Below are 27975 nucleotides of genomic sequence, written 5' to 3' on the forward strand. Positions count from 1 at the left end.
CAGGTGAGTGTGTGTGTATGTATGTGTGTATGTGTGCGCGGGTGGTCACCTGACTGCGGCGGCTCCTCTCTCGCTGGCAGTTGGACAGGAAGGTGGTGAACAGGGGCAGGTGGGCGCTGTCGTGCAGAGCCAGCAGGTAGTCGCCCGTGAACTCGAAGTGGGACGAGTACTGTGCCCACAGCTGCCACACACAGTCCAGAAACAGCAGGAAGACCGGAGACTGGGCGGCAAACAACACACAAAGCTAGCGCACTTGTGCACATTGAGTTTTTGACTAACTGAACTGGTAAAGAATGTAGAGACCCCAGTAAACTGGGCAGACTCTCTCAGGCCACACACGGCTGACTTGAGGACAAAATCCCATTATGTTTCTTTGGCCAGAACAATCCCAAATCTCAATCCTATGGAAAACCAGAGGAACCAGAGGGGCGCACAGTTCAGTCGGACACATTGTTACGTCTTCCATAACGTCTAGTGAAAGAGTTTTTGTTGAAGAATGGGCCCAGGCCAGGCTGCAAATGCTCTGTTTGAGCCACTTACTGCAAGACGTTTGCTGCTGCAATATCACATTCTTGTGTTGAGACGGTTGTCATCTCTCTAATCGTGTAACTTTTCTACTGTGTTTTTAAACAATTGTGTTTTTCAACACAGCTGACATATAAAAAAACGACTCTCTGGATGCAGGTTGGACTGACTAATTGCTCTAAATAAAACCTGAGCACCAAAATCATTCATCACCAAAAACCGTTCTTGACTCCTGGGTACGATATCACCTGTGCAGTGTCTTGAAATATAGGACTAGGAAGCCTTCCAGAAGGCCTCCCTCTGTGTTTATGCCATAGGATTTGTGTATCTCTATCGTGGTTTAAAAATACTTCAGGTTCAGGTTTTACTGCACTGGATCATGGGAATACACTCATATTGCATGATGGGGCTTTTCTAAAGCATGTTTAATATAGAAGAGTAGGTATGACATTCCCCTGATGCAGTGTCACAAAAGCACAGTGAATGCATGTTGAAACCACACCAAAGCATGGCAAAGCCACAGCACAGCTGGGATAATCCCAAATCCTCGGTTCTGTAAACTCCCATCAGCAGTATGCCATAGCGATAGTCATCATATCTATAAAGCTGAACCCTGTCTGGGGCCTAAACCGCCATACTGTAACTAAAAGAAGGAATGAGAGGGGTCTTTCACCTCTTCTTTGTCACTGTCTTTCTGGTAGTTGAAGCGACTCAGAAACCGGTGGCCAGCCACAACCCACTCCTTCTGGACCAGACTCTGGAAGCCCAGCAGAGTCCGGGAATGCGGATCGCACATCAGCTGGACAAGACTGGACACTACGCAGTTCAGGTCCCGGTCATCCGGCTCTGGGGACATAGAGGAGTGCCTCTGGTCACACGAATGTGTGCTCCAACGTACTGGATAACACGTTCAGAATCAATACCAGTAATCACTGAGTGCGCAAGGTGTCTGCCGTCATGAAAAACACAAGAAAAAGATGGCACGGTCCAAAATAGAGAGAAGAAAACCAGAAAAGGTTTGATCTTATTTAACATCACTTTATTAACCCTTAACAATTTCTTGCATTAGGAATTATCTTTTCACATACCCCAGCTTGCTCTCCATGAGACACACAGACAGGGAGAGAGCCTGGGTTCAGAGCACAGGGTCTGCCATTGTACAGCACCCCTGGAGCAGTTGGGGTTAAGGGCCTTGCTCAGGGGCCCAACGGAGTAGGATTCCTCTACCGGCTGTGGGATTTGAACCGGCAACCTTCCAGCCACAGGCACAGATCCTGAGCCACAGAGCCACCACTCCACCCGAGGTAGTGCACCGTTCCTGGAGGCACTGCAATACCAGGCTGATGCGTGGAGAGGACGGAGCAAGCTCCTGATCCAGCTCCCTGTTCCAAAAATCCATCTAATATGTGGTCCCCCGATTGGGGACGTATCAGATATTAAACTGATAAGAACAGATACTACACTTGATCTTAGCCAAAAGGCCGAGAAGCGATCTTTCATTGCCTCTCTGGACAGCTTTAAATTTGAAGATCAAAGATTTGGTATACCTGATGTAATCTAACCCAAGACAGCTGACTCAATACATACTTTGCAGGCATGCATTCTGAAGCATGTCTTCTGTTTCTAATTCTAAACGGTACTGATCAGGCTGGCCACTTTTTGATATGGTTATAGGAGGAATAACATACATATGATGAAACACTGGCAACCTAACTATTGCACAGCACAGTGCCATATCATTCACTACAATAGGGCTGTGTCTTGTGTCTTCATCACAACAAAGGCTCTTTAAACTGCTTCTTTTTAATAACAGGCTGGTTACTAAAGAGCTACAAAAATACATGAGCAAAGATAATAACCTCCTATTGTGCATTGTTTCCCAGTTAATTGTAGAGTCTGACAATGAGATATAAATAATGAAAATTTCTTTTGAGACGGCAAATAGAATTAATCCAGCCTCCAAAGTTAAATACAGGCTGGCTTTCCAACATGAAGGCATAAAAAAAATACATGGACTACAGTGCCATCTACTGGTGAGTACTGGAATGTTTCCTGAAATCTTGACTGGTTAAATGCGACTCGTTAGAAATGTTTTAAACTGCACCTGTCACAACTGCAGCTTGTCAGCCTTGAGGCCTAGAATTTCTCACTACTGCCGCACTGCTGGATATCCTGTATTTTATATGAATTATTCTTCTTGCTTCAAGTCCAGAATTATGAGTGGTTTTTACTTTATCATCTAATCACATAATCTTACTCAGTAAGATCACTTCTTTAGCCATATACAATTTCTTGCATTAGGAATTTGTCTTTTCACATACCCCAGCTTGCTCTCCATGAGACACACAGACAGGGAGAGAAGCTTGGGGTCAGAGCACAGGGTCAGCCATTTATACAGCACCCCTGGAGCAGTTGGGGTTAAGGGCCTTGCTCAGGAGCCCAACAATGTAGGATTCCTCTGCCGGCCGCCGGATTTGAACTGGCAACCTTCCAGTCACAGGCGCAGATCTACCACAGCCACAGAGCCACCACAGCACCCTGATGTAGCTTACTTTGCTGTTATTCACATATACTGTATGGTAGTGTACTTTATTATGTATTTTAATAGTTTAAATGTATCCTTAACTGCGCTGGATCATTTTAAGTATATATATATATGGGTAATTTCACTTGGTTACAGTTATCTGTAAAATCCAGATACTTCATTGTACAAACTGTGATCATTATTATGAATACGATCGTAAAAATTCCCTCCCCCTCTGTTGTGTTCAGAATGTTTTACTCCACATTAACATAAGTCATGTTCACATACAGTATATCACCACATTCTTCGGTTTTTCCTCTCAGATGCTGTTCCCTGGGTTCACAGATCATAACGACTCTCTCTCTTACCTTGGAGGATAACAGTCAGATGGCCGTCTCTCAGAAGACAGGCAACCTCTGTGGATTTCCTCAGACAGGCCCTGGGCACAGAGAGTCCCATTAATTCCCTACCTAGGAGTCAGAGTTAGTCATTGCAACTTTATAGTTCATTTCCTAGCCTTTGAAGTGAAAGCACTCGGCTCAGTGGTGCATTTTTAGAGGTTTGGAAACCACAATTATTGCTCCCCCTTTTGCATCCACAATTTGCAGTGTTACAATGATCCACCCACCCATTTTCTAACCGTCTCGTCCCATTTGAGGTCACGATGGGAGCCAGAGTCTAGCCCAGCAAACAACAGGTGCAAGGCAGGGTACGCCCTGGGCAGGACGCCAGTCCATCACAGGATAGACACACACTCACACCTCAGGGTCAGTTTTTCCAGGAGCCAATTAACTTGCCAGGATGTCTCTGGTTTGTGGGAGGAAACCGGAGCACCTGGAGGAACCCATGCAAACCTGGGGAGAACATGCAAACTCCACCCAGACAGCACCCCATGTCCAGAATTGAACCCAGGGCCCCAGCGCTGCAAGACAGCAATGTTAACCACCCTGCCACCCACTACATGGCTCAGTAAATTGTCCCCACAAAACATAATGTTAATGTGTTACATTTTATTTCTAAGCAACTCCTTTTCAGAATTAACACTGTAGTTGTGCAGAAATCATCATAATACGATATTATCCTTTCAGTTTGTGTCTTTAAAGATGTCAGACTAAACCTGTTACCTATCCAACACATCTGTTTGCTTTATAATTTTGTTTTTCCAACACAGAAAGCTTTTGTTTAGTTAAAGGTTCTTACCACAGCTGGGATGGTTTAAAACTATTTCATGACCATTTTTTTCAATAATGTAACAGAGTGTATCAGATTGACTAAAGTTTTGCTTTGCTCCTGATTTGAGGAAATACAATTATGCTGTGGTTGTCTTCAGAATGAAGCCGTTTAATGAGGAAAAGAGTTGAACAATGAACAGTTTGCAAAAGCATTAGAGCAAACGTTAGTCAGCTCAACGGAATAATAGATTTTAAAAGATGTTTTATTATCCTAATGTCTGTGCATCTACAAAAAACAACCTTCGCGTTGTGTATCCAGTAAGTCTATCCAGTTTGCAGTGAATTAAACTCTGCGTATCACTGTTCTATTTTCTTATAATATTCCAGCAAACTGCAGGTCTCTTTGGAAACACAGCAACGAGCCAGGCAGATCAATAACACGGATGTGACTTCACAGGAATGCTGGAAAGAATGGTCTATCAATCTATCAATCTATCAATCAGTCTAGAACTCTACCCATGATGCTGTTCTGGTATAACATCACCAACGAAGTTCCAGAAAGTCTTAAATAACACTGATAATAATAATAATAATAATAATAATAATAATAATAATAATAATTGCTTACACTTATATAGCGCTTTTCTGGACACTCCACTCAAAGCGCTTTACAGGTAATGGGGATCCCCTCCACCACCACCAGTGTGCAGCCCCACCTGGATGATGCGACGGCAGGCATAGTGCACCAGAACGCTCACAACACACCAGCTCTCAGTGGGGAGGAGAGCAGAGTAATGAAGCCAATTCATAGATGGGGATTATTAGGAGGCCATGATTGGTAAGGGCCAATGGGAAATTTGGCCAGGACGCCGGGGTTACACCCCTACTCTTTTCGAGAAACATCCTGGGATTTTTAATGACCACAGAGAGTCAGGACCTCGGTTTTACGTCTCATCCAAAGGACAGGGCCTGTTTACAGTATAGTGTCCCCGTCGCTATACTGGAGCATTAGGACCCACATGGACCGCAGGGTGAGCGCTCCCTGCTCAACAGAAGGCTGATGGTTCAGCCTTCCCAGAACAAGTGTTGTGAGAACTGCTAGAGAAACACAAGTCTAGGGGTCAGAATGCAAAGAAGACAGATTAGAGGAAGAGAAACGAACAGTTGAATCTGTTGGTGTTTAGAATCAATTTAGGGCAATACGGTGCCACAGTGTTGCTTCTTCACTTCCTTACAGCACTTGGCTCCTGGGATTGATTCTATAACTGGGCAGTTTCTGTATGGAGTTTGCATGTTCTCCGCATGTTCCGTGAGTTTTCAGCAGGGTGCTCCAGTTTCCTCCTACCTTCTGGAAGGCTTTACGCTGGCTAGGTTAACTGCAGTGACTCAATTTCAGCTCTGAACCTGTTTCCCCTGCAATGGCTTTGCACCCTGTGATTCTGGGATAGGTTCCAGGTAGCTGAGATATTAAAGGGATCAAGTCGCCTTCTTATAATGGATGGAACCTAATCAAAGCCAGTTACATAAAGAAAATATTTTCAACATGAGAATGACCTGTAATTCTAGGTTGACCTAAAAGACACATCAGACAGATGAAAACTGGATGTTACCCAAAGTCCTTCCAAAAAGATTTCTGGACTAACTGAGCAGCTGAGCAAGAGAAGGGACTACTGACATTCGCACCCTTTCCCGTGTTGTAAAGACTGTGATCTTACTTGACGTGATCCAGCCAGTGTGTGCCCTCCAGCGCAGACAGCCATTTCTCATCAGGCACCGTGATGGATGCAGAAATATCTGGAGCCAGGAGAAAGAGCAAGGAGTCAGTTTGAAGAAGTCTGGCATTGTCATAAGGATGAGCCCGGCAGGGATTCTAGGCCTAATTATAACAGAGTTGCTGTTTTGAGGGGGGATGTTGAAAACGGGTGCTGCACAGCGTCGTGGAGACCAGCACTGGAGCACTACACCACTATACACACAAAGCTTTCCATGTTGACGTCCGACTTCGGGTTTATATGTTAAAAAAGAACCAGATTCAAATCTGAACATATAAACAAAAACAGAAGTCTGACAAATATAACTTCGTAGGAAAAAGCCAGATTTTTTTTTTTGTGGGGAACAGTTGATGATCATAGTGGCTTCCTTCTTCATTAAACATACGGAATATTGACAATACTGACAATCAAAAAACATATTTAACCAGTTAATCTGGGTAATTTTGCATACTAAGAATCCAACGTTCCTCTTGTGCTACATCAAAAATCCTCAGTTCCTCAAACTGGGCCTTAAACAAAAACAGACCCCGAGCTGAGTTTGAAAACCAAAAGAAAAATATTTATTTATTTCAACAGAAATATAAAACATCCATTTTTTTAACGGGTTTTTCTTCAAAGTTTCAGGCACACTTAAAGAAATGTATTTCTCATGTTCAAATCTCTTGAACAAATATCGCCGGCAGGTTAGGATTCCGTATTCAATTAAGCCTATAAATACAAAATGGCCAAAGCAGAAACAGCTGGGACACTCACAGTGGGGTGGAAAACAGACAGCAGCAATGAGAAAACCAAACGTCGCGAACTCATTTCAAAATGCCTGAAACTGGCACTTGCCACGCAACTGAGGTGCCAGCTATGGCGCCTACCTCCAAGGCAGAGAGCTCGGAGCCGGGTGTGTGCCAGCTGGACGTCCAGGGGCATGGGCATGTCCTCGCCCAGGTCCACCACCACACACTGCTGCTGCCTGCCGAACAGCATGGCCTCCAGGTTCCTAAGACCGGGCACAGAAATGGCAAAAGAGGAAAGAAGAATGAGCACCCGACCTCTGTTTATACCCCTCTACAGTGTACAGACAAAGCGGAGTCAGTTTCATGAGTCCTGGATGTGAGAGCGCACATTACAAAGGCTCGGAGTGAAACTACAAGCTTCTGAGTCACAGAAACAGCGGGAACTCTGCTTTTCCATGTCATCTGGCAGGACAAAGCACAAGGAAGAAGGGTGACCCATGCAGAACCAGGAATCTCCTGTACAAGGTCCTACACTATAACCACTGCACCACCCGGCCTCCTGTTTTCAATCACATACGTCTCACATGCATTCTGCACTAGGACAATAATCTGAAGAGCAGTTTATTCCAGGGTAATTAGGGTTAGACTGTTATTGTATTAAATAAAGGACAGTCGGGAACTCTCAGGTAACAGCAGCAAGTTACGTAAGGTAATCTTACACAGAAAACTCCGAAATGCAAGATAAAGCTCATACAATAAACTGCATAGCGAAGCAAAAAGACTCTGTGAGATACAGTTTCAGCAGGCCCAGGTACAGTAAATAAGGTGAAGGATTATAATGCACTGTGTTGCAGTAGCTGGTACACATTGCAACAGCACCCGTAAAAGATAAACAGGGGTTTGTAGCGTGAGATTCGGCATTTGTGTGTGGGATCTAATGGTACAATGCAGGTGATCATAAATTGAGGTTTCAGGGCAGGGAAGCGGAGCTCAAGATGTAGAGGCATAGTCCAAAAAGAACCTCTAGCCTCTAGAACCGCAGTGAACTCTTTCAGAAACAGAAAAAGCCACATTTGTCTCTAAGAGTACCCTAGCTTTAGGAGGGATTTCTATCAATTTATTGTGGGACAGCAGTACTGGACTGATTTCAAGCCTAACAGACTTACAGGGAGCAACATTTACATTCATTCCTCCACTTTGCAATTTGAAGCAGTTTCACAGAACCAAATTCACACAAATTTTGGACACTGAGTCTCTAAATCTTACTGGTTCTGTGATGAGAGTCCTATAAGCACCAGTAGCACCAGTATACAGGGTTGATTCATATCATTCGTGGACGCTTTCAGCCACAACACACTGTTTTTACTTTCTCCACTTTTCAGCGTGGAATTACAGTGCCCATTTTTGATGAATTACAAATGATACATACACATGTTTTGTAAATATTTTAATCACAACTCTAAATTCTTAACTGAGCATTTTTGGGGGTTAGTCTTTGGGTTGGAAGAAGATAATTGGCACCAAAAACAAGTACATGCATTCACTCTCTTGAATACCTTATTTAAAAGGAAACACATTTGACCACAGATACAGCTGTTGAGTTGTTTTTTTTTTTGGCATGAGTTTAACTCATCTTTTTATCTATTCTTTTCAAACTTGCTCCAGCTCTGTCAAATTTGTTTCAACAGTAATGTTTAGGTCTTGCCACATATTTTGTTGAATCGAAGTCAGACCTTTGCTGGGCTGCTCAAGCACTGTCTTATTGTTAAGTCACTCCAATGTCGCCTTGATCTTGTGTTTTGGATCACTGTCCTGCTGAAAGATGAAGTTTCATCCTAGTTTTAGGTGTTTAGCAGACTGCAGTGTGTTTTCTGCTATAGCATGTCCACAATTTGCTCCAAACATTCCCCCCTTGGTCCAAACAGGCTTCCCTGTCCCTGCTGCCCAATACCATACAGTAATGCTGCCACTACCTTGCTTGACAGTAAGGATGGAGTTGATTGGGTGATTGCTGTGTTGAGTTTGAGCCAGACTATTTGCATGCACACCCAAAAGTTCACATTTTTGTCTTGTCTGACCACACAACACTTTGCCACGTTTCCAGTATTGCTTAAATACTTTGTTTCAAACTCAATGCAGAATTTGAGGAGCGGTGGCTCTGTGGCTAAGGATCTGCACCTGTGGCTGGAAGGTTGCCAGTTCAAATCCCACAGCTGGCAGAGGAATCCTACTCCATTGGGCCCCTGAGCAAGGCACTTAACCCCAACTGCCCCAAGGGTGCTGTATAAATGGCTGACCCTGTGGTCTGACTCCAAGCTTCTCTCTCTGTCTGTGTGTCTCATGGAGAGCAAGCTGGGGTCTGAGAAAAGACAAATTCCTAATGCAAGAAATTGTATATGGCCAATAAAATGATCTTATCTTATCTCTTAATTTAGTAAGACTTAGTTCTCACTTTAAAATGCCTGGCAATGGTCATAAACAGGCAACTTGAGTGTTTGAGTAGACATTGCACAGCCCAGTTGTACGAGAGATGAGGAGTCACCTGGGTGAAACACAGATTTTGTAGACTTTTCTTAGTATTATTCCAGCCACTGTTCATCTCCCATCACCTCACATTTATTTAACAAATCTACAAAATGTCTGTATTGTCCGAATCTGTGCCCTACGTTTATATTGCATAAAATTGATAAAACCTAAAAACAAAGCAAGCGACTATGTAAAAAAGTGAAATACAGAAACGTGATATAAAGGTTTGGGAAGCATGAGCAATCTGTCACCATAAAGGCTCTAGCAATATACTGTGAGTAATAGCAAGCAAACCTTGTGATAAGTTCTGCCAAAACAAACAAAATGCATTCTGGAGTCCCATATTCAGAGACTCTGCTTTATAGACAATGAAGACACCACACAGACCTTCAGGAGCACAACTACAGGAACACGTTTTTCTTAACTCCTTCTTCCAGTGGATGAAGGCATTATTCACAGGAAGACATGCTTTCTTATTGTGTTATATCAAGGTGTAAAGGGACCTTTGAATTTCAAGTTATTTAAGAAAAAAACAGGAAACATCCACCTTAACATTAAAAAAAGAAATGGTTAAATTAATGATTTAATCAGCAATTTATGATCAGCTGAGACATTTGTAATGTCAGTTGGGAGACTTTAAAATCAATGGCATTGCAAAGGCTGAGTGAGAATGAAAGAGCTGAAGATAGCTGCTCAGTTCAGATGTGTTTGTGGGCACCTGACTCCTGCTTTTTCTACACTGTTCACCAGCCATCACTAGAACAGTCTTCTCTTCAGCTTCCCCATATTAACTAAAAATAATTCATAGTAGGCTGGCATGGTATTGGCAATGGTTAGCATTTCTGCTTCATAGTGCTGTGAGGCTCTGGGTTCAATTCTCATGCTGCAATCTGTGTGGAGTTTGTATGCTCTGCTAGTGTTTGGCTGTGTTTCCTCTGGGTGATCTGGTTTCCTCTCACAGTCCAAAGACATACTAGTAGGATAACTGGCTTCTGGGAAAACTGGCCCTGGTGTGAGTGTGCGTGTGTGTCTATATGTGCTCATTGATGGCCTGCTGTACCCTGCCTTGTGCCCATTGCTTGCTGGGATAGGCTCCGGCTCCCCCGCAACCCTGAATCGGATAAAGCAGTTAGGGAATGGATGGATGGGTTAGTTTGGGTTGTGGCAGCAACTTGCATAATCATGGATGACCTGTTAGATTTCACATTCTCACATTAACCTTGAGATGAATTCAGGGCTTTGATATTCCCACAAACCATCTACGAGCCAAGTACTTGATTTCCTTGGTTTGCAAGCTGCTCATGGCTTCTGCCAGCTGGTAGGGAGCCGACAGACTCTTAACCGTTCCTTAGTCCTGGATGCCCCGATGACCCACCTGATGTCATCCTTCTCGTGGTAGATGTTGTTCTGGAAGCTGGCCATCCGGAGCAGGTCGCTGCCCAAAGGGTGGTGCCAACACCAGCGCTGTCAAGAGAGACGCCAGTTTATTCTACTTGAAACGGAGCCATAAAAATGAAACAGGCCAAGTGCATTGCAGCCTACAGATACTGTACGTTTACAGCCGCCACCACTTCAGCCTGTACTACTTTTAGCTGCAAACTGCAGAACTTTGCATTTGAAGCCTGAAGAAATTTTAGTGGATGTTATTTGTTAAAAGCAAAATCAAAGAAAATTTCTTAAATGACCAGAACAGCGAAGAACAGGAAGTTAATATCGAAATACAGTATTTCCACTTTTTGAAAATACTTAGCTCAGCCATACTAAGATAACAGTTTTGACTAAGACAATATGTAAACAAACGTCCAGCACAGAGCAAGCACGAACCCAACAGTCTTCCATTCAAGATGGCAGGGCCATTTAAATACATGAATCCATTCACAATTAGCGAACAAGCACCACTCACAGGAATCCTGCCTTCACTGAAGTGAGCAAATGTTTTTTTGAGCTCTGTGTCCAGGATCTTTTGCGGGACAACATTAAACCTTGGCAGACTGAATTGGAAAGAAAAAGGGAAAGAAAAATGAAATATTGTGGTACATGCAATGAGGACATTGTAACCTGGTGTGCAGCACATGACACAACGCAACACCGAGGACAGAGGTGACAAACACACCAAACTCTGTGAGCTTGGACTTGAGCAGAAATCCATGCAAAAGACTGGCATTTACACTGTAGATGTCAATTTTAAGTCCCCAAAAGACTGTGGTTATATAGGACCTAAGGCTGCTGAGCCTGCCTTAAAAGTTGCACTGTTTCAAGTGCACATCTGTGTGCAAGGAGGCTGACTAGTCTTTCGGTCTCAAGAAGAATGATGCAAATCATCTTGCACAGCAACATGACTGTAATCAGGTTTATCTGACCTGCAGGCTCTTGTCCAAACTATCCTGATGAAGCAGAAAAATCAACTCAAAATCCTTACATACCTTTACTTTCACTCCATGTGTGGATCTGTGCAGTTTTCCCATAAATAACAAGCAGAGAGCAATAACAAGAACCTGGTGACTGGCTGTCTTACAAGGGCCTGCAGCTAAGAAAATGTATTTTCGTCCCTGAATCAAGTGAATGGAATTTCCTTAGTTCTGCTTCCAAGCGAAAAACACAGCTGCTGGGGAGGACTGGCTCTGAAAGGTCAAAGGTCAAAAGGACATGCCTGGTAGCCATTTCGAAGCGGTCATTCACGGCAGTGACCCTCCAGCCGGTGGCGCCCGTCCTCTCCAGCTCTCTCTCCCAGTCCCGAACCCCCTCAAACCAGTTCATCTGGGGGTCTCTCTGGCGGTTACTGAGGAACTGCTTCATCTCTGTGAGACAACAGCATGAGTGAAGTCATCTGCACCCTGTACCTCAAATAAGCCATCATTCCTGTCACTGGCTGAACACCTGGCTCCATGATCTCCAGAGGACTGCAGAATCAAAGACAGGTCTGCTCAGCTTGCAAACCCTCCACTCCACTACACAACTGTGCAACAAGAGATCCTTGATTATTTACTTGACCATTAGAAGGATTAATATGGCAACAAAGGAGCTGGTTACTTTGAAGTACTGCAATGGAGCAGAATGGAAGGGCCACAAATTCAGTAGCGCTAATCTAAGACGAGGAGGATCAGCTTTCCCTTTCAGTAGAGAAGATTCATCTTACTTGCAGTCCTGGTCACAAAGAAAGCAGAACATCTGAACATAAGAAAGGTAACAAACCAGTAGATTATTGATCCAAGGATCACACCTAGCTTTTTCCCTGACTTCATCCACAGGGCTGGGTAGCTTGTTCCATACTACTGCAACCCTTTGGGTAAAGAAGTTATTCTTGCTTTTAAAAGCACTTCCATGTAGTTTCCACTTGGTTTGTGTTTCACTGTGTAATTCTGAAGAAGTCCACTGGGTGGGTCCACTGGGTGTTAATGGCTTTAAGGATTTTGAATACATGTATCACATTGCTTAATAGTCTTCTCTTCTTCTCTTTTCAAAAGGTTCCGTTCTTTTAGACCATCTGTGCAGGACATTCCTTTAAGTCCTCTACGCCCTCGGATTAATCAGAGCAGCAATTTCTTTTTGTAAAGTTGTAACTAAAATTGTACATAATATTGAATTTTACTCTTTTTACTACAGGTATATAGCTTAACATTTTGTTTGCATTTTTTGTTTCAGCACATTTCAAATCTCTCTCATAAGAAGGCTCTTCTAGCTCAGCGTTTCCCATTTTGCATTTATAGTTTATGAATCTCTTTTGTCTTGACAGAAGACACTACAAGGAACTTGATACAAGTATTTAACATCCAGAGAGCTATTAACAAAGTCATCCTCCTTCGAGACTACTTCAGGGCCAGCACTGTATCTATGACCCAAGGGCAGGGGTGGAAACTAAGTGGAGGCACTTTAGAGCTGAAATCAGGAATCATGTCTCTGAAAAACTGCCCTGGGGGTCCTGAACAAAGTGCCTACGTAAGTGTGGAGGCAGATTCCCTGGGGCTGCTCAAGCTAGGCAAGAGCCTTGGACCAAGGAGCTACTGCTGGAAGAGGTGTTAGTGGGGCCAGCAGGGGGCGCTCACCCTGCGGTCTGTGTGAGTCCTAATGCCCCAGTATAGTGACGGGGACACTATACTGTAAACAGGCGCCGTCCTCCAGATGAGACGTAAAACTGAGGTCCTGATTCTCTGTGGTCATTAAAAATCCCAGGGCGTTTCTCGAAAAGTGTAGGGGTGTAACCCCGGCGTCTTGGCCAAATTTCCCATTGGCGCTTACCAGTCATGGCCTCCTAATAATCCCCCTCTCTGAATTGGCTTCATTACTCTGATCTCCTCCCCACTAATAGCTGATGTGTGGGGAGCGTTCTGGCGCACTATGGCTGCCGTCGCATCATCCAGGTGGGGCTGCACATTGGTGGTGGTGGAAGGGATCCCCATTACCTGTAAAGCGCTTTGAGTGGAGTGTCCAGAAAAGTGCTGTATAAGTATAAGCAATTATTATAATTATTATTATTATTACTAGCAAACAGATGAACAAGATGGGACAAATGGTCTTCTCCTGTTTGTAACTTTATTGCAGAATTTTCACTTTCTAATCCCCTGTATGTTTGGCAACGATCTAGCAATGAGGATGTGCTTTATATCAAGGAGACTGGAAGGGCCAAATCCTGAGAGGTCCTCGATGGATTAGGATAACAAATGACGGTCTGGACACCCAGTGATGCATGTTGGCCAAAATAAACCTGGAGCTCACTGAGATACGAAGGTGCAAAGCTGTGTCAAAACTGGGATCAGTCCTTCAGTTCTCTGGAAGCCAGTGAAGGGAGACCACCAACGGTGTCAGTTGGACTAGATCAAGCTAGAGGATTCTGAATCTGCAGGACTTGCTGCTGTCATATGCAGAAGACCCAGTGAGCACAACCATCAAAAGAACTGCTGTAATCGGTTCACGATGAAACCAAAGCATTAAATAACTGGAGACATGCGAATGCCAGTGCTGTTCAGTATCCTTCTTGTTCTAAAGCACAAACACAGCATTAATGTCTGACATGAATACAAAGAAACTAGAAAAAAAGATTAAAAACATATATCGTCTTCAGCCAAAGAAACAAAAGAAATCCAGCCCCAGTCAGAAGATAGTAACGCAGTCTCAGGGACAGACGTTTTGCTCTGCGTTCAAGGTGAAGACCCCTTGATTCCTCACTGACCACACTCACTATGGACACTATCATCTACAGGTGGACGGAGCTGACTGATTGATTTTCCTTGTTTTTGATGTGTCCACAAGGCTTGGGAACACAGGCGAAACAGAGCCTGTGGCCTCCTTCGCTACAGTAAAGCTCTGGACATCCATCCGTGCGTTGGTGGCCATGCAAGAGGGCGCACATGACGGCCTCTGGCCTGGACGACTTACCCACACTGCCCAGGGCTGCGGTCTGGAACAGGAAGAGGGCACCAGGCTTCAGAGGCTGGTAGGTCTTTGCAATGGCACACGTTATCTGTGTTGGAGAGGACAGAAGAACAGATTAAACACAATGGCACGTGGGCGTGGTCTCTGGAAATCAACCCCCTAAAGGACAGGCACTCGCTGAGCTTTGGCCTTCTCTCATTTTGCAAATATATCTTTCAGAACAATGTTTTTCAAATTCGTGGTAAAATGTATTTGGGATCTTTGTCTCCTTAGAACATGAAATTCTGCCTCATCATTTTTTCTAGCTGTGGAATCCAACTGATAAACATTTTTTATTGATTTTGTACTTAACAACACCATTCTGTGATCTCTGGGCCTGTGCTCTTTTTCTTCTTTTTGCAGTTTTATTTTCCTGTAAAGCAGTATAGACTAAAACAGTGGGTACCATGCACTAATAATTATAATAATAACAACAATAATTGCTTGCACTTATATAGCACTTTTCTGGACACTCCACTCAAAGCACTTTACAGGTAATGGGGATCCCCTCCATCACCACCAATGTGCAGCCCCACCTGGATGATGCAACGGCAGCCATAGTGCACCAGAACGCTCCCCACACACCAGCTCTCAGTGGGGAGGAGAGCAGAGTAATGAAGCCCATTCATAGAGGGGGATTATTAGGAGGCCATGATTGGTAAAGGCCAATGGGAAATTTGGACAGGATGCCGGGGTTACACCCCTACTCTTTTTGAGAAACGCCCTGGGATTTTTAATGACCACAGAGAGTCAGGACCTCGGTTTTACGTCTCATCCGGAGGACGGCGCCTGTTTACAGTACAGTGTCCCCGTCACTATACTGGGGCATTAGGACCCACATGGAACGCAAGGCAAGCGCCCCCTGCTGGCCCCACTAACACCTCTTCTAGCAGCAACCTTAGTTTTTTCCCAGGAGGTCTCTCATCCAGGTACTGACCAGGCTCACACTTGCTGAGCTTCAGTGGGTGGGCAGTTGTGAGTTGCAGGTTGATATGGCTGCTGGCCACTAGTCCATGAACTGTCACCTTTTCATTTAGATGATGATCCGAAGACTTGTGAAGCCTCCACAGTCGGTCACACAATCAGATGACCAATTACTTCACTGTTTCAATCACTGTTACGGGATTTGATGTTTTATAAGAGTGGTATGATTTAATCTGTCCCAGTAGGACATCCTGGCTTGTTGCTATTGTTGCTTTCAGAATACTTTAAATAAAGTTTTATTTGCAATGTTAGAAAAATGGGAGTTCAATCAAGGTCAGCAAGTTTAATGCCATGATATAAAACAATATAACAATTATAATACTACATATAACAAAATATAATAGGATGAAGAACCTCATGAGCTTTGAAAAGAGAAGAGTTTGAAGATTTATACCACCATTTAAAACCTTAGGTATCAACGATGACAACAAAAGCGGACTGAATCAGAACCAATTGTTAAACAAGCACCTGATGACACGAGTGGACACTACGAGAGTGAAGATATGTCAGAAAAGAGAACACACTGATTTGCAAAGGACTGTAGGTATTTTTAGTACTTTAGTAAAAGTAGGACTGGAAATCTAAATGCCTCCAGATAACTTTGATTAAGAACCTTCCTTTCTCATCTGACTGAAAAAATGAACATTTAATCACTTAGTTGGTGGGAGTTCCTCTTGTGTGCCAATTGCTTAGAAATCAAATCAAATTAAATTACTCATTAAATCAAATCAAATCACTCATTGGCAGAACAATACACATGCTTGAGGTGTCTCTGTTTAACATTTTCTACACATACAAACGAGACCCAAGTTCTTTCACTTCTGTCTATTTACCAACAGGCACAAATGTCAGAGGTGTCCACTCGTGTGCAGGTGTGCACTTGATTGTGATCTCCATGGCCCCATTTGGATGTACGTCACATTTCACTGTACAAATCTGCACAGGTTTCATGCGGTTGTTGGAAAGGGACAACACAAGGGACAAAATGCACCCTCTATGTTAGGAGGCACTAGTAGAATAGATGTATCCAGTGATGTCATCTGATGTCAGCTATATCAGAACACAAGAACAGCCGAAACATTGTTCTCCAGCCTGACTCCAGAGGGCGGATCTGAGGTCCGAACTCACCTCTGTTGCTTGGGTTTCAGGCGTCAGGCGGTCGAACTGGAAGCGGATCACTCGCAGATCCCGGCAGTACAGGATCAGCTCCTCGGGAATGAACTTGAGGGAGGAGTTGGGAGTCACAATCTTTGTTCTGGAGGGCCCCACTGGAACAAACAAGACATGTGCTTTAGCCTAACAAAATAAACCCATTGTTACGTCCCAGTGTGTGGTCTACGTGTGTTTGTTGTTATGTTCCACACTGCTGACCTTTGATTGTTCTCCCTCCCCCATTGGCCCACCATCACACCACTGTTGCCGTATGACATCATCATCAATCAGCTTCTCAGCCAATCAGAGTGCATTCAGTATAAAACATGGGGGCTTTCAGAAGGAAGAGGCCTTTCATTTGACTTTGGTCCCGCTCGGCTTTGGTTATCGCTTCGCTGTTGGTTTTTGCTTCGGCTTTGTTGGTTTGTTGTTTTGCCTTGTGTGTGTGGGTTTTCGGCTTTGTACTTTCGTTAGTTTGTGATTATCCTTGTTTCGCCATTACCTTGCCCTAACGTGTTATATGTTCAACCTTTGTGTTCTTTTGTACCCTGTTCCTGTTGACTACTCTCGTTTTCCCTTATTTGTATTCCTGGTTCACTTGTGTTTTTGTGTGAACTTTTGTGTATAAGGTTAGTTTAGGTTGTTGGGTACATTCTACACACTTAGTTGATTTTGTATTAGTGCACTAGTTTAGTACGGGTGAGTGCCGTTTGTCTTGTATAGTTTTGGGTAGTCAGTGGAGGTTAGCTAGGCTGTTGAAGACGCCGAAGACCGTGTGTTTCGGGTTTTCTTTTGTAGTTAGGTCAGCTTTCCCTCACTTTCCTAGCCAGCTCCATTTTGTTTGTTATTTTCTTTTCTGTGGCACCACTTGAGTTCCTTACCCCTGTGTGTTATTGTGTCTTATTTCATACCAGTCACTTATTCAACTTATAATTAATCACCTTTGCATCAACCCTTGTTATCACGCTTCCTAGCCCCTCAACAGAACCCACCTGCTTCCGAAGATTATCCTAAATGTTACACGCCTTTACCCCTAGACACTTGGGGGCGTAACACCCATCCTTACAGCTGACCTCTTCAAGCGCATGATGACCTTCACTTCCAATTCTAATTCATTATTAGCTGAGAACAGCTGTTAAGTCCTTTACACTAAGAGTTGCAGGTGCAGTTTCCTTTGCTACTTTTGTAGTCACTCTTGCTACTTATTTCCCATTGGTTATACAAGGGACACTCCAATGACAAATATCTTGCAGTACTTCAGCAGCTCATCTGTCCTAGTAACTGTACGCTTACTGACTATGATGAAGCCCTGTTGTGATGAGTACAGCTCTCACTACCCTTGCGGGGACTCACACCCGGTTGCTCGTGGGCTCTGCGCTCCTGGGATCACCAACCCCAGACAGCGGATAACTATGCCACACTGAAAGGCTGGGTCGTCTGCATTGTCTAGATTTCGGGGGCGGGGGTCACTTCTGGACTCGCTCAGTGCTCTGAGAGCCCTGTTACATTTATCACATTGTGGGCCAGACTGACTGGAACCAGCCTGAACAGTAGAAATGGGGCTTTCAAGCTTTTCTAACTGTGGGATACCCTTTTAGAAAAAGGCTGATCTCAGTGTGAAAAAATGAACACTATAAGTTTTCAAAAATATAACTGTAAGTGTTTAATAAAGAATTTTTAGTTCTGTTAGTACTTCCTATGCCAGCAGCCATATCATCCTGCAGCTCACAGCTTACTGAAGCTCAGCAGGTGTGAGCCTGGTCAGTAACTGGATGGAAGACTCCTGGGAAAGCTGAAGCTGCTGCTGGAAGAGGTGTTAGTGGGGCCAGCAGGGGGCGCTCACCCTGCAGTCTCTGTGGGTCCTAATGCCTCAGTGTAGTGACAGGGACACTATACTGTAAAAAGTATATTTACAGTGAATGAGATGTAAAACTGAGGTCCTGACTGTCTGTGGTCATTAAAAAAATAGTAGGGGTGTCCTACCAAATTTCCCCCTGGCCTTTACCCATCACAGCCTCCTAATAATCCCCATCTCTGAACTGGCTTCATCACTCTGCTCTCCTCCCCACTGAGAGCTGGTGTGTGGGGAGTGTACTGGCGCATCATCCAGGTGGGGCTGCACACTGCTGGTGGTGGAGGGGATCCCCATTACCTGTAAAGAGCTCTGAGTGGAGTGTCCAGAAAAGCGCTATATAAGTGTAAGGAATTATTATTAGTATCAGTATCATCTCTGCTATGTCTATATCAGTTCTGGATCTGCTGCTTTTAGAACCACTGCTGGCTAAGGAAACATGAAGAGAACCCACAGAAAAAACTTACATTCTTCTATTCCTCTACAGACTGCCACTTACAAGAGCTGACCAGAATGAATCCGCACATTTACCCCACCATCCAGTCACACATTTGACTTGCTTTCACGAGGCTTCAGTTCCACCTCACTCATTTACATTATGTCTTTACCACAGTAAACATTTCCTTTACTGCCGTATTAAGGGATAATAGCAGTATACGAAAATAAAAATTAAAACAGGCCAGTCCATTGACAAAGTAGTGCTTATAAAGCTTCACAAAGGAACCAAGTACTGTGTCAGGCATCAGGAAAGAATTCCCTGTTTAATTGAGCTACTGTATAGAGGAAGGAGGAAGATTCCCAAAGAAAATCTACAAGGAAAATAAACAGACACTAAAGACATGAGTACCCAAGGGAAAAACAAAACGTCAAAAGGCAAGTCATACCTAAATGCTGGAGTGTTAGAAACACAATCCCAGAGACAGAAGGTGACAGATCAGCAGGTGACTATGATGTAATTGGAATCACAGAGGAATGGCTGTTGAATGAAGAGAGTGATGGTGATGAAGGAGCTTTCCAGAGTGAAAGGAAAGATGGAAGAGGGGCAAGAGTTGTACAATACATTAATAAAAGCACCACAGGTAAACCTGGAGGAGTCAGGGGTCTCAGAAGCTATAGCACCTTCCAGATTTATTCATACCCCCGAGGAAGCAGAATGAGATACACAGAATCGTGGAACCGAATGGGACACACTTTAATGTTTCTTGCTTTAAAAAGTCTACAAACATCATACTGTCATCACAGGAGCCCTGCAGAAAACAGTTATATTTGTCTTGAGTAATCCATTGAATTCCAGGAAACATAAGGGCCGTGTTCATTCACACCTCTGTGTATTCCTCTAAATTAAATCCAAGAAGTCCTGCTGTTCAAAAGCACAGTGAAACGTTACAGCCTCTGAAAGTTTCCTGTTTGTCTGGGGTATAAAAGGAGACATTCAGGAGTGTCATCTTGGTTAAGGCTAGAGGCATCTCTGAAGACTGCAGGCCAAGGCTCATCACTTCCACAAGCTGTGGGATAGGTCTTTAAGAAGCTCAATTTCTTGACCATTTTCCACTATAGTGGACCCATTAGCTCGAAATAGTTAGAAAACTGGTACAATCCCACTCTACCAAAAAGAGTTCAAACTGTATCTCAGCCCTAGGCAAGTGCTTTGGGAGGCAAGAGCTGGAGATCTTCATGACAGACCGGCATTTTTAGGACACTGTTGTACTGTGGCATTCGAGGGACAATCAGAAACACACAGAGAGCTGTCCTGAACTTACATCTGAAACTACATCTGAATGACAACTGAAACAATGGTCAAATGACATGGACAAGCTCATCAGCATTGCGTTTGGAGGAAAAATGATGACGTTCACATTAAACAATACTCATGCCCACTGTGAAGTACACTGGTGTTGAAGGTTGGGGGTCTGTGATGTTCTGGGGTTGGTTTGCATCTATGGCTCCAGCAGCACTTGTTAATACAGGGGAAATCACTGAACTCTAACAGGTACCAAACACTTGGTTCCCTCTGCTCTGCCAAGAGGCCCAAGCGTCCATTACAGTGCAACTCTTATTACAGAAGGATTCACCAAATACAGACTACAAGAGTGTGTATAAACCTCTTCTGTACTTTAATTAAGACAAAGTAAAACAACATAGTGGAAACTTTTAAGCCAGACGCATCATCCAATCCGGACATCTTTGTTTCACGATACTCTGTTTCTATTTCAACAGTGTTATGAATAAACTGGGGGCCACTGGATATGCAATCAGTTATTTTCTATTTTCTATTTCTGATTAATATAGGAGGATCTGTACAATCTTGTTTTCACTTTGACAGTATTTTGTGTTGGTCAAGAGCAAAAAATCCCAGTTAAATTATAATTTTGTATTGTAACACAGTAAAATGTGATAAAAGTTCAAGTAGGGTTATTGCTGCTGTAATACCACAGGAACTGAATCCAGGGTCAAAGGTCAAGGATCAAAGTTAACTACTGTCACCCTGCTGCCATAATACTATATATATTATATTATACTATACTATTATACTATATTATATACTATATATATTACTACTGTATATATATTTCTCTACTAATCTATTGTATATTCCCTATTATTGGGAGAAACCAATTAAAATGTCAGTAGGAGAAACTGAAATAATTGACATGGGGAATAACTGTTTTCTTCTCGGTGCACAAGTTTGTAACATTTCTTATGTACTTATCCCTTTAAATATAGCTTCGCCCAATTCTGTTTATGTAGTGTTAAAACACTAAACTCTACAAATTACAAAATTAAGAGAGCTTTTCCCTTGTGTGTTTCAACTCATCCATATGCAAAGTACCAGAGGCCATTTAACTAAATTTGTCCTGCATTTCACTTGTTAATATATGTATATGGACCTGTGCAATTGTTTTTACAAGCTGCAGAACAACATGTCCCCTCAGTATTCTTGCCAACAAAACAGAGATGTAGTGTACAATAATCAAAACTGCAATATTTCACACAATTATGGTTAATAAAAGAAAAACACAGTCCTATTCGCAAAGGACAAAACGTTTCGCTAAGCTTAGATGTAGTGAAGACACAATGTTTTGTCAATTAGCATCTTATGGTGAAGTAAGTAATTATACTGATGGAAAAAAGAAACGCAACATTTTCTGGAATGAGAATACTATAGTTATAGCTTATGTTCTCATGACACACAAAGTTGTCAATGTGTTTTAAGCCCTCTGACCAGCAATACAGCTTGTGCAGTGAGGCATTGCAACTTGCCAATCACACAAAAGCTCGTTAGGTGCACTTTTACCCAATGAGGTCCAGGTGGAACAATGCCTGATCAGGTCACCTTTAAAAAGGCCTTAATTCAAAGCTTAGGTCAATGCAAGAAAAAGGCCAATTGCTGTGCAGTCTGTAATGCCTCGAATGTCACCAGAAGCAAAGGAGAGGGCCATTGGCATGTTGCAGGCAGGCATGTCATGTGCCAGCGTTGCCAGACACTATGGAGTGAGCTGCTCCACTGTGCACTGTGACTGCAGAGGAGGTTACAGCAGACCAGCAGGACAGATGGTCGTCCAAGATCCGGTCACCCTCGAGTGACCACACCAGAGCAGAACCGACACATCAGACTGGTCCATGTGAAAGATCGTTTCAGATCTGCCCCCCGTACTGCTGCTGAAGCTGCCAGCAGACACAATGCCCGCACCAGTGACAGGACAGTGAGGCTCCATGCTGCTGGTCTTAGAGCAAGGCGACCTGTCAGAGGCCCTCTGCTCACACCTCCTAGACCTCACACCCGACTGGCTTGGGCCAGACAGAGGCTGCGATGGACTCGTCAGCAGTGGCATCAGGTCCTCTTCACAAACGAGTCACTCTTCAGCCTGTTCCATGCAAACAGGAGGGCCAGAGTGTGGAGGAGGAGGTGTTGCGTTCCTTTTTCCCATCAGTATATAAATACCAATATAATAAATAATACACAATATACTAACAAACAAAAGAGTGGGACATCACGTAGATTATAGACCAGAGTAAAGGTGTGGTTTTAGAGGAGTCTCACCAGCCACTACTTTCTCTATGGATGCCAGGGCTATGTCATGTTCCCCAAGGAGCACAGGATCGGAGCTGTCCTGAAGAGGGAGAGAGATACAGGCTTAAACAGCGAGCAGGAGGAAGCATATCAGGGGGATTTCTGAAAGATACAGTATGCCTGGCACAGGAGAAAATTCTGTGTGGATGGAGTTCAGCATAAATCACTTTGAACAGACTCAGGAAAACTAAGTTACTGGATTCTCCTTTGGAGCTTTCTCCGGCAATCAAGTTTTTAAAGGGTTTTTCAAACTTGGGTTTCTGACCAAGATGTGAGGGCATGTGAATTATACTGTATGTAATTGTTCTAAATGTTACATTATGTTTTCATCAGAGGAGCTTTCAACTAAAACATAGTAGATGGGCTTCAGTGATATCACAGTATAAAAATGAAGTCTAAAAATGAAGATGCATTACCACACAGCATAGTGTGTTTCTTCCCATCCTATATCTAATGAGCTTTTTGCTCATGGACATGCTTGATCAAACATGTCCAAATACTTAAGAGTGTACAGCTCTTTCACAGACATCAGCATACTGATCATTTGCAACGAATTTTAGAAATAAAATATTCACGTAGCTTTTTAATATCAGTGTATAACACCTGCTTTTGAAGCTGTCTGTGTTTCCCTACACCACAGGCCTTTTGTCCAGGTTGGAGAAGGGAGAGTAATAGTAATAAGCTGTGTACGGACAGGTCTCTGGTTTTCCAAGTTCACCTTTGTGAGCCTCTTCTACATTTCATTAGGTCTATTCCTAATAATCCCTAGTATTCAAGAGATCATCTGGGGAGCCAATTAGGTAATTAGTTGACCTAAGATGATCTGTATAAAATATCTGGGGTTAGTGCAATGAAGAATCACACACAGGTTGGTGTACATAAGGTGCCAGCACAAAAAGCGATGGTAATCTAAAGTCAAAAACTGAGAATAAGAAATACATTACAGGGCAAGACAAGATGTCACAAAGGGATATACCAGACGATGCGCAGTAAGTGAGCTGCAGTGGGGCTCTTCCACTCACCTCAGCCACCCGGCTGTCCTCGGGCAGGAATGCCACTCTGAAGTGGGTGCAGAAGAGTGTGCCCACCAGACTGCTGTCCCCACCTGCCTCCCACAGCTTCTTCTTCACCAGCACTGCCCTCTGCAGCACGCACTCCCCTGGGCAGCAAGAAACAGGGAGGGCACGGAGCACAGTTTCTTCATTATGGGCAGACATGCCTGGATGCAGGCAGGTGTCCAACTGACAAGGAAAGAAGGAGACTGCTCTTCCAAACACACGGCCACACTGTATCCAGTTCCGGCTGGGTCTCTTGATCACTTCAGATGCAAAGATGCACAGCACTTCTCATCTGACACTAGGCTTAATAATAATAATAATAATAATAATAATTGCTTACATTTATATAGCGCTTTTCTGGACACTCCACTCAAAGCGCTTTACAGGTAATGGGGATCCCCTCCACCCCTACCAGTGTGGAGCCCCACCTGAATGATGCGACGGCAGCCATAGTGTGCCAGAATGCTCCCCACACACCAGCTCTCAGTGGGGAGGAGAACAGAGTGATGAAGCCAATTCATAGAGGGGGATTATTAGGAGGCCATGATTGGTAAGTGCCAATAGGAAATTTGGCCAGGACGCCGGGGTTACACCCCTACTCTTTTCGAGAAACACCCTGGGATTTTTAATGACCACAGAGAGTCAGGACCTCGGTTTTACGTCTCATCCGAAAGACGGCGCCTGTTTACAGTATAGTGTCCCCGTCACTGTACTGGGGCATTAGGACCCACATGGACCACAGGGTGCGCGCCCCCTGCTGGCCCCACTAACACCTCTTCCAGCGGCTTAAACTTCTACACCTCAAAATACTGCAGAAGGCATATTACAGTGGTGTGAAAAAGTGTTTGCCCCCTTCCTGATTTCTTATTTTTTTGCATGTTTGTCACACTGAAATGTTTCAGATCATCAAACAAATTGAAATATTAGACAAAGATAACACAAGTAAACAAAAAATGCAGTTTTTAAATGAAGGTTTTTATTATTAAGGGAAAAAAAATCCAAACCTACATGGCCCTGTGTGAAAAAGTGATTGCCCCCCCTGTTAAAACATAAATCAACTGTGTTTTATCACATCTTTGGAAAGCTGAGTTCAATTTCTCTAGCCACACCCAGGCCTGATTACTGCCACACCTGTTCTCAATCAAGAAATCACTTAAATAGGACCTGCCTGACAAAGTGAAGTAGACCAAAAGATCCTCAAAAGCTAGACATCATGCTGCGATCCAAAGAAATTCAGGAACAAATGAGAAACAGAGTAATTGAGATTTATCAGTCTGGAAAAGGTTATAAAGCCATTTCTAAAGCTTTGGGACTCCAGCGAACCACAGTGAGAGCCATTATCCACAAATGGGGAAAACATGGAACAGTGGTGAACCTTCCCAGGAGTGGCCGGCCGACCAAAATTACCCCAAGAGCACAGCAACGACTCATCCAAGAGGTCACAAAAAACCCCACAACAACATCCAAAGAACTGCAGGCTTCACTTGCCTCAGTTAAGGTCAGTGTTCATGACTCCACCATAAGAAAGAGACTAGGCAAAAATGGCCTGCATGGCAGAGTTCCAAGATGAAAACCACTGCTGAGCAAAAAGAACATAAAGGCTCGTCTCAGTTTTGCCAGAAAACATCTTGATGATCCCTAAGACTTTTTGGAAAATACTCTGTGGACTGACGAGACAAAAGTTGAACTTTTTGGAAGGTGTGTGTCCCATTACATCTGGCGTAAAAGTAACACAGCATTTCAGAAAAGGAACATCATACCAACAGTAAAATATGGTGGTGGTAGTGTGATGGTCTGGGGCTGTTTTGCTGCTTCAGGACCTGGAAGACTTGCTGTGGTAAATGGAACCATGAATTCTGCTGTCTACCAAAAAATCCTGAAGGAGAATGTCTGGCCATCTGTTCGTGACCTCAAGCTGAAGCGCACTTGGGTTCTGCAGCAGGACAATGATCCAAAACACACCAGCAAGTCTACCTCTGAATGGCTTAAGAAAAACAAAATGAAGACTTTGGAGTGGCCTAGTCAAAATCCTGACCTGAATCCGATTTGAGATGTTTTGGCATGACCTTAAAAAAGCGGTTAAGGCTCGGTTAAAACCCTCCAATGTGGCTGAATTACAACAATTCTGCAAAGATGAGTGGGCCAAAATTCCTCCACAGCGCTGTAAAAGACTCATTGCCAGTTATCGCAAACGCTTGATTGCAGTTGTTGCTGCTAAGGGTGGCCCAACCAGTTATTAGGTTTAGGGGGCAATCACTTTTTTACACAGGGCCATGTAGGTTTGGATTTTTTTTTTCCCTTAATAATAAAAACCTTCATTTAAAAACTGCATTTTGTGTTTACTTGTGTTATCTTTGTCTAATATTTCAATTTGTTTGATGATCTGAAACATTTCAGTGTGACAAACATGCAAAAAAATAAGAAATCAGGAAGGGGGCAAACACTTTTTCACACCACTGTATATACCCTGCACATGTGCTGCAGATGTCACAAACAGGATGTTTCTTCCATATGATGTGAAGCTGCCAAATGGAGTGAATTTTGAACTTATTTTGAAACTATTTCAACTTGTATTGAAGTCCAGCTTTACCCCCAACAGTAGCTGTATAGCTAGTGAGTTGTGTGAGTTACATTCTCCTAGACTGCGTTTGCTATAATCTTAGTACACAAATGTCATAATTTGCCCATGTTGTGAACCTCTTATATTGGTTTGAAGCAAAAAGATAAATATGTGAGTATTTAAAATTCTTAAAGGCAATGACAAAGTCGGCCCAGTGGACTTCTTCAGATTCAACATGGAAACACGAACCAAAGCACTGCAGTGGAAATTACTTGTAAGGGCATTTGAAACGGAGAAGAGGAATCATGTCTGTACACAACAAGTTGCAGGAGTGTGGAATAAACTGTCCAATCGTATTGGACATGTTGATTTGTTGTTAAGGCAGATATTCTGGCTTTCTTCAAGAAAATACTAGATGGGACTGCTGGATCAGTGAACTACTCAAAAAACAATAGAGCTAGAAGGGTTGAACGGCCTTTCTTATAATTAAGCCACAATGGTTAATTCTTTTATTTTTTTAACTTTTAACTGGGAGGTAGGAAGGAGATGACGACAAACTTCTGTATTCAGTTAAACTTTAATTTGGTTCATTCTAATTATAGTGCTCGTATGGCACGCATTATCTTGTTAGAATCAAATATGATCCGCATGGAATATAGAAAATAATAGATATTAAAAGTCTTTGACATGGAGATCATACCGTATGCATGCAACACAAAACCCAGCACAGAAACGAGCAGCCACAAACTCACAATTATGTGTGCTGAAAGTTGATGCAATGTTCCAATATTTATCTGAAGAGCAAGGAGGAGCTAAAGTAAAAAAGAAAATGTAATATTTGGGGGATTTTTGGAGGGAGAATTTTACATTTTTATTTTGAATATGGCAGGCTACCAGAATATTTTAATTAATGTATTGATTACAATATTTAAATATTCATATAACATTTAATCCTCTTCAAATCATTGAATAGTGCTTTTAGGACTGTCAACCAACTCTCACAGTTTTTCTAGGCCCTGTGCCTTAATAACTTAATAACATGGCACTTTTTCTTTGAAACTGTCACATACAGTCAGCTGCTTGTCCAGATATAACCCTTCAGTTAAGCTGAAACCCTGCTTCTTTCTGAATCTTTAATTCCAGACAAACAAGATGCGCTGATTGACCTCCCTTGGATGAGAATGGTCAGTGGTTTGTAACCTATCCTATGTTCTGAAGTTCTTGTTCAGCCTTTGCTTTTGTTGCTGTGAATGGTTCGCTTTTTATGCATTTGTGTTATATAACTGCATGAAAGGCCTGAATTGTTTGCACTGAGTCGTGCATCTGTGGTTTGTTTTATTTGTGTATTTGTATTGTTAAAAGCGTTCATTACTCGAATCTACTTTCTGCTGTCATCATGTTCTTGTAACTAGGCTCCTTATGATTTGATGGAAGATGGCCATCTCTCTGAAAAGTGAAAAGGCACGGCATATTTTTCTTCCTTTCTGCTTTGAAGTCTTTTTACAGAAGCAAAAGAGTTATGCAAATCAACTACAGTACATGGAACCAGTCAACAAATAACCACAGAGAACCAGAGATTCTGTCTTCTCATTTCACTTTCTCTTGTTTGTTTTTGGACAATAACAGTAATTGTTGTTTGGA

The 27975-nt window shown here is 43.1% G+C and overlaps 1 protein-coding gene and 1 non-coding gene across 2 annotated transcripts in view; both read right to left on the minus strand.

Moving 5' to 3' along the window:
• mtmr11 (myotubularin related protein 11) overlaps positions 1-27975 on the minus strand; it is a 58173-nt gene that overhangs the window by 6839 nt on the left and 23359 nt on the right. Inside the window, exons 3-14 of the mRNA XM_088905855.1 lie at positions 23739-23875; positions 22687-22756; positions 16769-16908; positions 14621-14705; positions 11898-12045; positions 11151-11238; positions 10623-10711; positions 6860-6984; positions 5937-6015; positions 3418-3488; positions 1199-1371; positions 50-220 (exon numbers count right to left, since the gene is read on the minus strand). Of these exons, the coding sequence (XP_088761981.1) occupies positions 50-220; positions 1199-1371; positions 3418-3488; positions 5937-6015; positions 6860-6984; positions 10623-10711; positions 11151-11238; positions 11898-12045; positions 14621-14705; positions 16769-16908; positions 22687-22756; positions 23739-23875 (1376 nt within the window). The remainder of the gene's footprint in view (positions 1-49; positions 221-1198; positions 1372-3417; positions 3489-5936; positions 6016-6859; positions 6985-10622; positions 10712-11150; positions 11239-11897; positions 12046-14620; positions 14706-16768; positions 16909-22686; positions 22757-23738; positions 23876-27975) is intronic.
• Positions 1828-2018, minus strand: LOC148815385 (U2 spliceosomal RNA). Its single transcript, XR_016086088.1, has one exon. It is a non-coding gene; the product is annotated as a U2 spliceosomal RNA (small nuclear RNA).

The sequence above is a fragment of the Atractosteus spatula genome, chromosome 25 (genome assembly GCF_055471065.1).
Source record: "Atractosteus spatula isolate fAtrSpa1 chromosome 25, fAtrSpa1.hap1, whole genome shotgun sequence".
Classification (NCBI taxonomy): domain Eukaryota; kingdom Metazoa; phylum Chordata; class Actinopteri; order Semionotiformes; family Lepisosteidae; genus Atractosteus; species Atractosteus spatula.